This window comes from Rutilus rutilus (genome assembly GCF_951802725.1).
Source record: "Rutilus rutilus genome assembly, chromosome: 22".
Classification (NCBI taxonomy): Eukaryota; Metazoa; Chordata; class Actinopteri; order Cypriniformes; family Leuciscidae; genus Rutilus; species Rutilus rutilus.
This window is the reverse complement of record NC_140227.1, coordinates 6,979,255-6,996,090: the sequence shown is the minus strand read 5'-3', so window position 1 is coordinate 6,996,090 and position 16,836 is coordinate 6,979,255. Positions and strand designations below refer to the sequence as shown.

Below are 16,836 nucleotides of genomic sequence, written 5' to 3'. Positions count from 1 at the left end.
GACCACTATGCATGAAAGAGTTAAAATGGAATTCCCCAATTTCCCCGATTTTGGCACACTGAATTATTTGTCACTAAACCATCTCCTTTAAGAAACACAAGTCTGCAGTTTAGGTCAGATTAAGGCCAGGTCAGGGTCAAGATAGTGAACGATGATCATTGTTTAGACACATAAGGGAGGAAGAGATAATGTGACATAAACGCACAACATGCACATTTTCAAAAGCGTGATCAATTTAGGGGAATCTCGTTGCACAATACATCAGATTTTGTTCTGTTTTATTGGCACACAGACATAGAAAGTTCTAAAGCAGATGTTTAAGGGGAAAGGATTTGGCAAAGATGTTATATTGTGCAATAATGGCAGGGGCGAGAAATGGGGGCTGTAAAAAAAACCTCCAGACTCCCAGCGGTTCCATCCCTCACACTAAACCATCTCCTATACTGACCAGATATAGAGGTTTAAGATATTAGAGATATCGCTTCAGGTATCCTCTTTATGATTGTAGTGCAGGAACTCTTAAGTCAATTGCAATTTGTTAAAACAATACTGAAAGTCAATCAACAGGATCCACTTTTTTTAACAGCGTCTAATGCAGTAGAATCTTGGCAAAATGTGACAGGGGGCGTGGCTAAGGATCAGGTTTTGTTGCTATAAAAAGTGTTAACTAAGCAGAGGAGGAGATAAGAGCAGCTTTAGCCGTGAAGAAAAACATCATTCTTCTGAGAACCTCTGAGGTAAAGATGAGACATGCGGTCTAGCTATTATTAGAGCCTCATGTTATTTATTATATACATTGGCTGGTGGATGCACATAATGAAATGCAAAACTGCTTATACTAAACATTTCCTTGTCTTTTCTTGCAGCTTATACACAGCATTCAGCCATGAAGTTTCAAATCCTGGTTTTTCTCCTGCTGTTGGCTTGCATGTATCCCAGTGTGGCACAAGGTAAGAACTGATTAATAAAGTGAGATCACTTCAATTATGCATTGATAATATGATATTAATTTTGTAATATTAAATATACAGTTAAAAATATGTAATATAAATATATACAAATAACTGGTCAGTTTCTAAAACATTTCAGCTTTTTTATACAAGGGTTTAACAGGAAATTAAAAATGATAAATGAAGAAAGAGTGATGAAGCGTGCTTTTTCATAAATAGATATAAAAAAAATAGAATGGTAACAAAATGAATGGTTTTATAAGACAAGAATATTATTTAAAATCACAGAATCAAACTTAATGCAAACTTAACTTAATATATAAAGATTTATTCTCAGGTTCCTATGAAAACTGCTGTTTGAGGTACATTGTAGGGCTGAGGAAGTCCACGAGAAGAAATGTAGTGAGTTACAGAATACAGGAAACAGATGGAGGATGTAACATTCCTGCTATTGTGTGAGTATTTTAAATCAAGCACATAAAACACAAACACTTGGAAAGCTGGATTTCATGGTACCAGTAACACTGGGTTGTATTATGCAGCTAGTACACAGCAATTTGCAGAGATATGTATGTCTTTTTTTATTTAGATTTGTCTGGTCTCCAAACAGTTTAAAGCTGAAGAAATCAAGGACGCTCTGTGCTGATCCAAAAAGCGCCTGGGTGAAAGAACTCATGAAGAAAATAGATATGAGAAACACAGCCACTGTGTAGTGTACGAGTTTCTGAGACAGATTTGATCACGCCACTGCAGGCGAAACTTGTATTTTTAACCACACACAAAGAAAATGTGTATTAGACCAATACACTATAAAATGTAGTTTATAACATCACTCCTGCTGATTCATATATTTTCTACATCAGACTGAATTGCTATCTTCGTGCCGAGGTTCATAATGAACTGTATTGGTTTGCTTCTGTTCATTGTATTAGAACAATATGAATGTACGAACTGTGAATTGTTTCCATTCTCCACAATGAATCCTTTTTATACTTTGTATACTTTTTTTCTCTTTTTTGATGTTTTAGTCGAATATACATGTAACTTGTGAACTGCATAGCCTATATCTGTATATCTCTCTCACTCTGTGTGTGTGTGTGTGTGTGTGTGTAGTGTGCTTGGGTGGGTAAAAGGGCATTCGGTATATAATAAAGTGTTGTAATTGTACATTTAAATTGGCTTGTCTTTTTATTTCTTGTGCAATATTCTGTACAATTTCTATAACAATGATCTAGCATATCAATAATAAACTAAATCAATTTAATATATACTGTATATAACAACCAAAAATTGAGACACTGCTTAATTTAGCCGTTAAATTAAATATTAATTTCTTAATGAGAAAAGCTTGGTAATAAAGTAAGTTTGCCTTTCAGGGTCTCAGCCTTTCTAAGAAAATGCTCTTATTTTCCAGTTGCTTCCATGCCACTGAGCATGTGTTTGTTCATGCGTAAGATCTTTGTGATTGATTTAGGCCATTCTTATCTCTGTATCTTTCGAATGCCAAAGTAGCACTTTGAGGTGTGACAGGTGATGCCTAAACTTGCTGGTGTGGGATAACTTACTGAGTAAAGTTTCTCACTTCCATGCCAAATAGCTGCGATTCAAATACTCTGGATCTAAACCTGTCATCGCATCCATTTAATCTTGCTGTGTGGGCAAAAGCCTTATTTGTTCCAACTAAATTCATCTTTGGTCAAGGATACTACACCCTTAAAAATAATGGTTCTGCATTGTCATTGATGGTTACATGGGACCTTTCATTTGTACAAAAGGTTCTTTGTAGTTAGGGTGACTGTAGTTTTAATTATGCATAATTTACTGTTATTACTATGGTAAGTACATGTAACATATGTAAAAAGGACACTGTAAAATAAAGTGTTACCCAACATTTCAATTTGCGTACGTCTCATTAAAAAGCAACATTCTGAGTAAAAAGCAGAGAAAATCACAAAACTAATCATCAAAATTAATCAAAAGTGCCCTTCTCAAACAAATATCAATGATAATATTGTGGTCAATAAAACAAAATGCATTTGATTATAATTAACATGACAATGTGTACAAAACTAAAGTAGCCTAAATTCACGTTTATTTTTACGTTTCTGTCAGTCTGAGGTGTCGTTGCTTGCGTGACTTGCGTGTGTGAGTGAGTCTTGACTGAAGAGCTCAGACTCCGTTTACGAGGGTCTTAAACTCCGGAGCAGTGTGTGTGTACGGCAGGCGTAACCGTAGCAAAAGTTATGCGTTTTAAAATGAAAATGAACTAGTGTAAACGTAGGTATCCCACAGTCTGCTCGGGAACCGATGCTCTCGAGCCAAATATGGTTCTTTCAGTGAGTATATGGCTCATGTATATATATATACACAGTACTGGTCAAAAGTTTGGAAACATTACTATTTTTAATGTTTTTGAAAGAAGTTTCTTCTGCTCATCAAGCCTGCATTTATTTGATCAAAAATACAGAAAAAAAATGTAATATTGTGATATATTATTACAATTTAAAATAATTGGATTTCAATTTATTATACTTTAGATTATCATTTATTTATGTGATGCGAAGCTGAATTTTCAGCATCATTACTCCAGTCTATCACATGATCCTTTAGAAATCATTCTAATATGATGATTCATTATCAAAGTTGGAAACAGTTCTGCTGCTTAATATTTTTTCATAACCTGTGATACTTTTTTAGGATACTTTGATGAATAAAAAGTAAAAATAAAAAATAAAAATTAAATAAAACAAAGAAGCAAATGTTTTAAAAATAGAAATCTTTTGTAACAACAATATAAACTACTGGTCAGTAATTTGGGGTCAGTAATTTGTTTTCTTTATTTTTTTGAAATAAATCAATACTTTTATTCAGCAAGGATGTGTTAAATTGATAAAAAGTGATAGTAAAGAAGATTTATATTATTAGAAAATATTTTTTTATTTTGAATAAATGCAGTTCTTTTTAACCTTTTATTCATCAAATATATTAGGCAGCAGAACTGTTTCCAACACTCATAATAATATAGAATATTAGAATGATTTCTAAAGGATCATGTGATTGACTGATGTCACATGTGACACTGAAGACTGGAGTAATGATGCTGAAAATTCAGCTTTGCATCACAGGAATAAATTATTTTTTAAAGTATATTCAGTATATTTTAAGTTGTAATAATATTTCACAATATTACAGTTTTTTTCAGTATTTTTGATCAAATAAACGCAGCCTTGATAAGCATTAGAGACTTCGGTATCACATTATTTTACAATGTCCATGTTACATATGTTCATGTACTTACCATAGTAATAACAGTAAATTACATGCAACTAACCCTCAACCAAACCCTAATCCTACCCTAACCCTAAGTACATGTAGTTAATTAATATTACTCAGTACTTAAATATATAATTACACTGTAACAATGACACCTTAAAATAAAGTGTAACCGAGACTTCTTTCAAAAATATAAAAAAATCGTAATGTTTCCAAACTTTTGACTTGTACTGTATATATATATATATATATATATTTCATTTTTTTCAATGATAAAAGGTAGTGTGTCGATTCAATTAAAAATCCACATATCACATATTTTAAAATATAACATAATTCATTGAAGCCTGTTTGTCATGTATAATACACTGACCAATCGTCATCTGGCACAACAAGTTCAAATTTCATTGGACTAATTTAAAATTATGGTTTTCGATTTTAATACTTTTAAAAATAATTTATTTATGTGATACAAAGCATATAATATATATATATATATATATATATATATATATATATATACATATATATATGTGCCCATTTTTTACATTTGAGCCCCTGCCCCTGAGGAACTCTCTGCACGTCCCCTGCATAGATGGAGTAGATCGAGTCCATCACCCCAATTATCTTCACAGTCCTATAGCTTGTCTTGGGTCGACATTTCATTCGGTAACGTTAAGCAGTTTTGTGTGTTATTTTTGTGACACTGAAGACTGGAGTAATGATGCTGAAAATTCAGCTTTGCATCACAGGAATAAATTATTTTTTAAAGTATATTCAAATAGAAAACTATTATTTTAAGTTGTAATAATATTTCACAATATTACAGTTTTTTTCAGTATTTTTGATCAAATAAACGCAGCCTTGATAAGCATTAGAGACTTCGGTATCACATTATTTTACAATGTCCATGTTACATATGTTCATGTACTTACCATAGTAATAACAGTAAATTACATGCAACTAACCCTCAACCAAACCCTAATCCTACCCTAACCCTAAGTACATGTAGTTAATTAATATTACTCAGTACTTATTAAGCGATCTGAGTCTGTGTCTTTGAACTAATGGACTAATGAACTAATGTTAATTGACAACAAAGCACTGCACAAAACCAGCACCAAAAGTAGCATTAATGGTAAGTATATTCAAGTCACTTGCATTTAGTCTAAATTGATCCACCGTTTGCCATTTGATGAAACTATCGTTTGTTAAATGAAGCCCTGGCCTACAGGCCTATTATGTGAAGTGTAGGCTGACAACAGCAGGCGAAATGGTGACTTTATTATTTAAAAAAAAATTAATAATTTTGCAGCAATAATAGCACAGTAACATTACTACTGGTCAAAAATTTGCACACACATTATTCTTTTTAAAGAAGTCCCTTATGCACATCAAGCCTGCATTTATTTTATCAAAAATACAGAAAAAAAAATATTACAGTTTGAAATTATGGTTTTCGATTTTAATACTTTTAAAAATAATTTATTTATGTGATACAAAGCATATATATATATATATATATATATATATATATATATATATATATATATATATATATATATACATATATATATGTGCCCATTTTTTACATTTGAGCCCCTGCCCCTGAGGAACTCTCTGCACGTCCCCTGCATAGATGGAGTAGATCGAGTCCATCACCCCAATTATCTTCACAGTCCTATAGCTTGTCTTGGGTCGACATTTCATTCGGTAACGTTAAGCAGTTTTGTGTGTTATTTTACATATGCATCTGCTTATGTTAACGCTGGTTTCTGTTTCTTCACCAGTGTTTTGATCAGGGGATTCAGTGAGTAGGCTAATGAAATTATTTTCATTTTGGGGTGAACCAGAGGTCGCATTAACCGAAAAATGTTCGTCATTGACAAAAAAATTATTTTTTGCAGTGATGGAAAAATCTGAAAGACAAGACGTCCTGCTCCTGCCGATCGACTGTCCTGCACAGTTCATCTCCAACCCTAATCAAACACACCTGAAGAGTGCGCTCTTGCTGACTTTTCTGAGTTAGGCCTACATGACATTGTTTACAAGTTGTTTTATTGACAACTTTCTGCGGTTGACTGATTGAGCGATTACATGTAGTGTAACGACAAATTATTATTTTTGTTAACAACTTAGTGTTAACTAATAATTGTTGCAAACTGGTACTACCAAAAAAAATTTTGTGCATTTCTGGAGCTGGGCGTCGTTTCACTACATCTTTATGCTTCGCTTTCTGCACGTGCTTTTCCCAAACCAGTGAAGTGATGTCGATGTCCGGGTTAGCAGTAGCATGAGCCGTCAGGCAAGTGTTATTTAAATAAACTCCTGATGTACTTACAAACTTTCCAATGCCTCGTTTTATGAGTACAGAACCTATTTGTACTACCGTGTAAGTTTGGTACCATTCTGGACATTATTAGTGGGGTAATTTACTAAATACATCCTAGGATCCGTTAGCACCTGCACTAAGCCATCCGGCTGATATTTCAAAATAAGCTCTAACTTTAATAATGTTTGACCAAGGGAAAAAAGGCTTCTGGGGGGGGTGTTTGGCTCGAGGTCATGGTGCGAAGGACCCTAGGTTTCACAAAAATGTCATGGCCCCCTGTTTTATTTTAGCTTCATTCATTCTTTATTTATCAACACTTAAGTTTCATAAACAATAAAATAAAATAAAAAAACATTTTAAGCAAAAAGCTGAGAAAATCAGTTTTTGTCAAAGACTACATCAGGATCGGATTCAGAATGATGATCAAAACATAGATGGAGAAAATGGAGTCCTATAGCTCATCCTGGGTCGACATTTCATTCCATAACATTAGGCAGTTTTGATTAATCAGCTGTTTAATGTTGGTGATCACGTTACTTTACTCATGATTACATATGACATCGTTTGTTTCTGCTTCTTCTTCATCTGTGTTTCGATCCGGAGATTCTGTACTCTTTCAGAAGATGTGTCATAGCGCCCCCTACTGTATAATAACAGCGGAAACAGAAAATTACGTGTTTGGCTGGGAAGCGTTTTCTCACAAATAACTGAAAATTACCCGTTTGGTGGAGAAAGAGTAATTCCAAGTGAAACGGAATATTGAACATAGGGAAGGGTTTTACTTTAGCGCTCCTCCTCTCCATCTCTGCTCATAGCAGACTAGGCCACCAAAGCATTTTTAGCCAGCTGAAAACGCCTAGCTGTGGGCGCTTGAGAGCGTTTTGGCAGCGTTTTTTTTTCAGTTGAGACATTTGCTTATGATACGGAATATCCGCGAAAGTGTTAACGTTACTAGTAGTATCTCATTTCACACATATTTTGTTTCTGTGTTGATTCATTACAATGTCGATACAATGTAATGTATTTTCTCTGGCTCTTGTTTTAAATGATTTTGTTCCGTTATTATGCTTGTTGTTGTCATCTGTTGACGCTGTACAATCAGAATGTGGTGGTTGGTCGGTGTGGTATTAGTCCCGCCCCTCCTCCACTGTGATTGGACAGTTTGGTAAAAAGTGACAGTGATGAGCGCTGCGTTTTACCCAAAGTTGAACATTCTTCAACTCTCGACGACCTGTAAAAAACGTTGAGCGCTTCAGCGTGAAAAAAAAAACGCTCAGCGCCTCGTTTTTAAAACGCCATGAGCGTAACGAGGCGCTGAGCGTTTTTTTCACGCTGAAGCGCTCAACGTTTTTTACAGGTCGCCACTCCCATTGAAATTAATTAAAAAAATAAGCCAGGCGCGTGAAAAAAATGCTTTGGTGGACACACGGCCTAACTATTTGAGGGGAGTGGTTAAGCGTTTTCAACCCAAGCCGTCAAACTGACGTCATCAGAAAAGGAACGACCATTCCAGACCGGAAGTAACTTTTCAGATTTTGATTAAAGATTACCACAGCAAACAATTTTTCTCTGTGTATTAACTTGCACGGATTAATTGTTTACCACAAGACTAGTAATATGCGCTAACAAACTAAATAGGGTCAATTTTGATTTCATGTCGACTTTAAAGAAGTACACTTATTTTGATGTGGTGACTAACATACTAAACCACATATAGTGGAAACTTATAATTCGATTTTTGGTTTGTTATTGTTTCGGTTTTGTTTACACTGTGTTCCGTTCCTGTTTTGCCTGCCTTCCTAGTTAGGTTTCCTGGCTGTTAATTAGTTTCCACACACTGTTTCTGTTCTCCCTGATTACGTTCCCTCTGTATTTAAGCCTTGAGTTCTTTCTGTTCAGTATCATCTATGTTTAATGTCGTTGTTTAGGTTTTCTCCAGCAATCTCCTGAGTTTTAGTTTGTGGATGACATTTTTTTGGGATACTCCTTTATTGTGCTAAACTACAATATATCCTACAACCCACCGTGACAGAATACCGGACCAAGAAACAGATTTTTGCGGCATTTTTCTTTCTTTCTTTTTTTCTCTTCCCCTCACTATGGACCTACCTCGCCGTCCAACGACTCCACCTGCGAGGACCGTTCACTGGAGGACCATACAAGGAAGTTTTTAGATCTGACGTGCCTAACTCATCCGGACTATTCGCTCTGCGTGTTTTTACCACACCAGCCACAGCGAGTTGTCCAAGGTACGTCTTCCAGTGTCAAAGTATCCTGCACCCCTGCTGGTTCCGTCCAGTACGAAGTCTATTGTGTCTCCTGAATTCCTACGCAGCCTCCCTCTCCGACCTCCTCTTCAAAAATCAGCCAGTCCGTCAGCCCCACCTCCACCTCCACTGATTCCCTTCAGCCCCTCAGCTTCTCCTCTGACGTCACTCTAAAATGGTGTGGAATTGCCTCTGGTCTTCCGGTCTAAAGCTCTGCCTAGTAAAGAGGATCCCCCCGACTCTGCCTCTACCCGGTGATCATGTCACTCCATCTCAGCCTGTTTGACATGTTGGCTCCGCCTTGGCTCCTCCCTTCCTTGGCTCCACCAAAGACTATCGTTCTTACTGTTTCACCGGACTCCCTCATCCTTCCGGCTCTGCCTTGGTTAGAAGTCGGTCTGTCTGCAGCATGGACTTCCAGGTCTTCCGCTGCGCTCCATCTCTCCACCCCTTCTGCTCTGTCTGGCTTTGCCTCGGTCCTCTGGCACCACCTCGGATGCTTGTCACTACCGTCTCGGCCTCAGCCTCCAGGACTATCTGTGCTGCCCGGTCCCATCTGCTCTCAGTCTTCACCTTGGACTCCACCTCCATTGTCTCCATCTCCGTCCATCATCCTCCTTGAGTGGACAGCCAAGCCTCCACCATGGCTCCTCCCTCCCTCGACGACTCTGTGGGCCATCGTCCTGCCTGCATTCTGGGTTCCCGACTGACTCCTCCTGGCTCATACAGGTTGCACTTATGTATATTATTATGACCGCCGCTAGCATAGCTAGCGAAAGCGGTCATATAGGGATTGTCAAAGTTTTTTTGTTTTTTTTCGTCACCTTACTGAATTTTTCGTCAACGATACCAGGGACACCGAAGCACCGGGGAACATGAAATTTGGTGGGCATGTAGCCCCACTAGACTTCTAAGGAAAAATTTCGTTTGGTCCCCGGGGGCCACTCCCCCCCCACGCTGGGCCCCCCCAAACCCCCCAAAATGCAGTTTTTCCTAAATAACTACCTGAACTGTGGCACAGAGGATGAAGAAATTTTTATGGTATGTTGGTCTACTAGACTTTTACGGAAAAATTTTGTTTGGTCCCCGGGGGCCACTTCCCCCCCCGCGCTGGGGCCCCCTTAAATTTTTCGTCAACGATACCAGGGACACCGAAACACCGGGGAACATGAAATTTGGTGGGCATGTAGCCCCACTAGACTTCTAAGGAAAAATTTCGTTTGGTCCCCGGGGGCCACTCCCCCCCCGCACTGGGCCCCCCCAAACCCAAAAAAATGCAGTTTTTCCTAAATAACTACCTGAACCGTGGCACCGAGGATGAAGACATTTTTATGGTATGTTGGTCTACTAGACTTTAACGGAAAAATTTCGTTTGGTCCCCGGGGGCCACTTCCCCCCCCCCCCGCGCTGGGGCCCCCTTAAATTTTTCGTCAACGATACCAGGGACACAGAAACACCGGGGAACATGAAATTTGGTGGGCATGTAGCCCCACTAGACTTCTAAGGAAAAATTTCGTTTGGTCCCCGGGGGCCACTCCCCCCCCGCGCTGGGCCCCCCCAAACCCAAAAAAATGCAGTTTTTCCTACATAACTACCTGAATCGTGGCACCGAGGATGAAGAAATTTTTATGGTATGTTGGTCTACTACACTTTTACGGAAAAATTTTGTTTGGTCCCCGGGGGCCACTTCCCCCCCCACGCTGGGGCCCCCGTAAATTTTTCGTCAACGATACCAGGGACACCGAAACACCGGGGAACATGAAATTTGGTGGGCATGTAGCCCCACTAGACTTCTACGGAAAAATTTCGTTTGGTCCCCGGGGGCCACTCCCCTCCCTGCGCTGGGCCCCCCTTAACCCCAAAAAATGCAGTTTTTCCTAAATAACTACCTGAACCGTGGCACCGAGGATGAAGAAATTTGTATGGTATGTTCGTCTACTAGACTTTTACGGAAAAATTTCGTTTGGTCCCCGGGGGCCACTTCCCCCCCCGCGCTGGGGCCCCCGTAAATTTTTCATCAACGATACCAGGGACACCGAAGCACCGGGGAACATGAAATTTGGTGGGCATGTAGCCCCACTAGACTTCTACGGAAAAATTTCGTTTGGTCCCCGGGGGCCATCACCCCCCCCCCCCCGCGCTGGGCCCCCCCAAACCCAAAAAAATTCAGTTTTTCCTAAATAACTACCGGAACCGTGGCACCGAGGATGAAGAAATTTGTATGGTATGTTGCTCTTAAGGGCCCACATCAACCTAGCCCATAATCATCAATCAAAGCCCCTCCCATAAAAAATGAAAATGCAATATTATTCTGCTTTAATCGCCCCTATCTTCAGTGGAGATGTTCAGAACTGCACCATATTTCATGTGTATGATTAACTTGACATCCTCCGGGGGTATCCTCTGCTAAGTTTTGTAGAATTTCATCCATGGGGGGGTATAAAATAAATTCATTTATGTGCACATTTAGTGACTGTACACTCATCGGCCTGTAGATGGTGCTGTTGAGCGAAGGGTTGCTGGTTTAGGATGATACCGTCACACACACACATGCAGGGAGACAAACAAACGCAAGCATGCACACACACTGACATCCACACGCACAGACACACACCCATACAAATCCACATGCACAGACACACACACACAAACACACACGCGCACACATGTACGCACACATACATACACGCACAGACACACACACACACACACACACACACAGACACACACATACACAAACACACACACATACACACACACACACACACACACACACACAGACACACAGACAGACATGCACATACTATTACTTTTTTTAGGTATATACATAAACACGCAATACAGCCAAATTACTCCATGTCATTTATTTTTGTGGAAAGCCAGTGCAGGCCTGAGTGGCGGTCATATTTTGTTCCGCGATGCGGTACATCTAGTTTACATAAAAAGTACTCTTTTAAAATCTATGCTAAACTAAACTTCTTTTCACATGGAAAATTCTGTCATTTACTCATCCATATAGTTTGAAATTGATTTTCTTTCTTTCGTTGGACACAAAAAGAAAAGTTTAACTAAATGTTTAACTCTTACTTAACTCTTTTCCATACGCCAAAAAAAAAAAAAAAACTCACCGTAAGCTTTCAAGTTTCAAAAAAGGAATAAAAGACCATAAATGCACCCTAAACATAGTCCAAACAAATTGTGAATTGTATTCCAAGTTGTAACGGGTGCATGCAGACAGAAAGACGTAGAAACAGAAGATGAAGATTTAAATGTGTAACTTTACTTATAATAATCCGACAGGTAGCAATCCATACAAAGATTACTAACACACACCATAGTGTTAACGAGACCAGACAAAGAGTGCAGGATAAGGTGACCTATATTTACACAAACTCAAACCTATGATTAAACTAACACAGCTGACAAGGATGAACTTATAATGACTTTAACCAAGGATACAGATGAGTGATGTTAATCAGAACAAATACACATGACTAAAGAAAACAAACTGAAAGTCCATGAAAACTAAACTCAATAGAATGGTGAGTCTTCTAATCCTAAAATGTAAACACTTTTTTCCCACTTATTATTTCAAGTGTCTTTAAGTGTTTGGTCACAGTAGTCATGTCATTAAGAAACCAGTCCACATCTTTGCAAAACCCCCTTGCATTAATGTTGGCAACAAGGTTGATTTTTGCCTGGAAATGAAAGAAGAAAAGAAATGAAAAACAGTCAAAGCATCTTGAATCACTCATGGTCCACAAGAGAGTGCAAAAGGTCATGGAGTGTAATTTTGATATACAACCATAACATAAAGAAACTGATCAATTTTGATGTAGTTCCAAACTTGTATGAGTACTTTTATTCTGTTGAACACAAAAGAAGAATGAACAAACATTGGATCCCATTGACTTTCACTATTACATTCACTAAATTCTATCACTATTGTCATGATTTAGTCCACTGGAGGCAAGTTGAAGTGAGAACCTAAATGCACTTTATTAACAAAACGTGATCAAACATAAACCAAAGGCATGACGAGGCATTAAACTGGAAACTCAAAACAAGAACATCAACAGGAAACCTACAATAATCGACGAAGACACAGGGCAAACATGAGGGCTTAAATACACAGACTAATTGCAAGACAGGGAACACCGGTGAACAATGATTAGACGATAACCAATGACAAGATATCATGAACACATGACCACGCAGGATCACATGACAAGACACAGAAACATGACAATAGGTGTGTTCGTCATCGGCTGCGGCTGGATGTAACCGATCGGCGAGAGTAGCCGCGTGCAGGCGGGGAGGAGCTGGTCTGACACTTTCTGGTTCTGATTTGTGAGCTTTAGAGGAACTAAAGGTGATCGAATAAACACGAAACACACGTGATCGTTGTCATGCGGTGAATCCGGCCAATTGTGGAACAGCTGTGTCGTCATCAGAGCTCGAGCAGCCCAGTGCAGCCGCTCTTGAGAAGCTGCGCTGGCTGAGTTCTCCGGCTACTCTCAAATTGCTCTCGCGGTACTTTGATGTCATATGTCACAGTCACGTGGCGTGGGCGCTGTATCAAGTCGGACAAAATTTCTAACCGGCATGCACTGCTTCAAGTCAGCCGCCGATCGGTCTGCGCAGAGCTGCATGAAGTCGAACAAGCCTAATGACAAGAACAAGAAACAAAACCAAAAATGTGACATCCCCCCCCCCCCCCTATGGGCGGCTCCCGTGGGCGGACATGGGCCGTGGAGCGGTGCCGGCATAGCAATGGGCCAGGGCGGCGCTGACAGTACAAGGGGCCAGGGTGGCATGGCCTCTGAGGCCTTAATCTGGTACCTACTGCCCCTTCCCAAAATTTTCTGGCGGTGGCCATCTCGGGACGAGACTCGTGGGCTGGAGCTGATGTGTGTGCTGCCCACACACACAAAATGGCTGTGGCCACTATCATAAGAGCTTTATCATCCAGAGCTGACTCAGGCGCAGCAGCCATCTTGTCCCAAGACACAGGCACGACTGACCTGGCGTGAACAATCTTTGGCTCGGCAAGCATGGCGTGAAGCTCAGGCTCGGCAGGACTGACGTGAAGCTCATGTTGAGGGGATACTGTGGACTTGCTGGGCTCCTCATTCGCGAAGCCCACAGTAAATGACAAACACACAAATATTGTTTGTAATCAATTGTTGTGCCTCTGTTGGTTCTTCATATTTGATGCCCCATAAAATTTATTACAACATCATAGACTAAGATCAACCAGACAGACAATTTATCAGCCATCCAAGAGCATGTCACACTCAGTGATCCAAGGCTGCCCTAGGACAAAATAAATATTTTATAATCCCCAAAATTAGTTTCAGATGGCATAATTGCATAATAAATTTAAGTCTGTTCCTCACACAAAGCTATTGTATGGCTTCAGGCGACTTGTAATATAGAGTGTGCAGTGTACATTCATAATATATATTATGAATATAGTGTAATATACAATCAAATGGATTTTTATGGTACTTTAATGGTGCTTTTAATGCCTTTTTTTGAGTTTTAGAGTACCTGATCACTAAATGCTTGCATTGTAAAGAAAAGATCAACTTGTACTTTTTTCAAAAATTGTATACTTGATACCTTTTCTCCATGGAAAAAGTAAGTCATGTACAGTAGTGTTGTGAACAGCAAGACGGTGATAAATATAATAAAAAAATAGTGATAAATAAACAAGTGGGATTTTGCAGGGGATAGAAAGGCTGGTGTAGTGGGCCCGGAGCCATTTCAAACCAGCCAAATAGAGATCATTGGTGCTGAAGAAAGGGAAGGTTGTAAACTATTTTAAATTCCACATTGCAGACAGAGTAATTCCAACTATCTCAGAAAAAGAGAGCTAGGCAAGGTGTTTGACAGCTCTATGAGGGACACAAGATCTTTCCAGGCCACCTGCATAGAGTTGGATTGCTAGCTGAAATCAGAATATAAGTCTGGGGTGTCTGGGAAGTTACGTATCATTACGGTATTCTCCTTAGAATCCTGTGACCCCTTCTTGTAAATGCAGAAACGATTCTTAGAGAGGAAAGTTAGCAATCCTCAGTGGATGCCAAAGAGTCCAGCAGCTTTGCCATTTATGGACATCACAACAAGCTGCAATTACCCTTCAAATCATTGGAGGAGGAATTTAAAATAACAAGAACTAGAGAAGTGGTACAATACAGGGACTCAAGAGATTTGAATAGGGATGTAACGATTCACTCAACTCACGATGCGATACGCTTCACTATACTGGTTTCACAATACGATTTTTTTTTTACAAATAAGATTTAAGACAAATTCTAAATGAAAAAGTGTCCTTTTATTTCTCAGACAAAATGCTGCACATTTCTTTATAACATTTAAATATATTTGATGTAATAATAACAATAAATTGACATTTTAAACCAAATCCCAAGGAGATGGTGTTTTCTCAGGAGGTTGTTTCAGCTCAGTCTGTCTGTTTCAGGAGGATGGGCACTGGCACCTTCTTCACCCTCGTCCTGCACAGAGGAATAGCAGAAATAAAATAAAAAGACTATAAAATTTAAGTACAACAGTGACAGGGGTTTCAGATTGTTATAAAGGCAAGATTTTAATATTATTTTATTAATTATTTTAATTTGCATAACACTTGCAAGAGTTAGAAAAACAGAACACATTTAGAAAAATATTTCATAATAATCAACAAATTATTTAAAAAATCCATGAGAAAGAGATAAATACAACACCTGGTTCTGCAACAGCACAGCTTTCTCCTTCAGTCTGTGGAATACATCCTCATGCTGGTCTTTCTGTTGGTGAGCCTGGAATGCATTTATTATGACAGAAAACAGCCTTGTATCTTTTGCCATGACTCATCAAACTCGTCGCCGCGAGTGGAGCTGTAAATCCACCTGTCAGTGTGGTTTGGCCTATACATATTTTTGTTAAATGCAGACTGAGGTGACTGGAGCTTCTCACTGTGGAGATTATAAGTCTTCGGAAAGTCCAAATGCCACCACACCTCCGATTTTAATGAGTCAGCGTCAACACCTAAGCGCTTGCCGTCGCCATGTTTGCTTCTATTTGAAGCTGCGTGCACACTGGCGCAGAGCAGAGCGAGCATTTCAATTCATTCCTGGAAGTTGAGTTTGTGAGCACGCCTGAGCATGCAACTCAACTTGAGCATGCAACTCAACTTCCATAGGAATGAATTGAAAATACTCGCTGCTATTGTTCCTGTAAAGAAATACAGTAATAGCCCCTGCTGTTTAAAACGTGTATCGATTAGTTTAACATCTCAACTGACTTGAATCGTCACATATTTGTACCGATTTTCAACCGGCTCGGAGTGAATCGTTATATCCCTAGATTTGAAGGTAGCCAATGCAGGGATCCAAGTGAGGACTGGCAGAAAAGGAAGGGCAGAAGAGGCCACTCAGGAGGCAGAGGAAAGGTTGCAGCACAGCAGGCTAGTAGAAGTGGTCACATGAGGCAGAATAGGGCTATGATCCTTTCCGGCGTCACATATGAACATAGAGGTAAGGAAAGGGTCCGCCTTGTCCGGGAGAAGGGGAGAGCAACTGTGGAGGAGATTAGAGGAAAGTCACCTGGGCAGAGCTTTGGAAGACTGAATCACACTGAGTCACCAGCATGCCTACTGTACAAGCATGGAACCCTGGAGTATATCCTTGGCTGCTGTCCAGAGGCACTTGGAGATGGTTAGTGCAGATGGAGACATGATCAAGTCTTGCAGGCTATTGCTGAAGCTATCAGCGCAGGAGTTTAAGCTATTATCACACTTCTGGAGCCGACTCTGGAACTTGCCTAGTGATTTATGCAAAATATTAATATATATACAGTGGTGGTCAGAATTAATGGCACCCCTGGTACATAAGATCAAAAATGGCTGTAAAAAAAAAATCTGCATTGTTTATCCTTTTGATCTTTCATTAAAAAATCCACAAAAATCTAACCTTTCATTGTAAATCACATTATAAAATAAATGCTTTTC

General features: G+C 39.3%; 1 protein-coding gene across 1 annotated transcript; it reads left to right on the top strand.

Moving 5' to 3' along the window:
* Positions 1-597: 597 nt before the first annotated feature.
* On the top strand, positions 598-2,122 carry ccl25b (chemokine (C-C motif) ligand 25b). The gene is made up of 4 exons (XM_084395576.1): positions 598-737; positions 867-950; positions 1,276-1,405; positions 1,540-2,122. Exons 2-4 carry the CDS (start codon positions 887-889, stop codon positions 1,661-1,663), a joined length of 318 nt encoding a protein of 105 aa, XP_084251702.1. The 5' UTR covers positions 598-737; positions 867-886; the 3' UTR covers positions 1,664-2,122.
* The last annotated feature ends 14,714 nt before the right edge of the window (positions 2,123-16,836 follow it).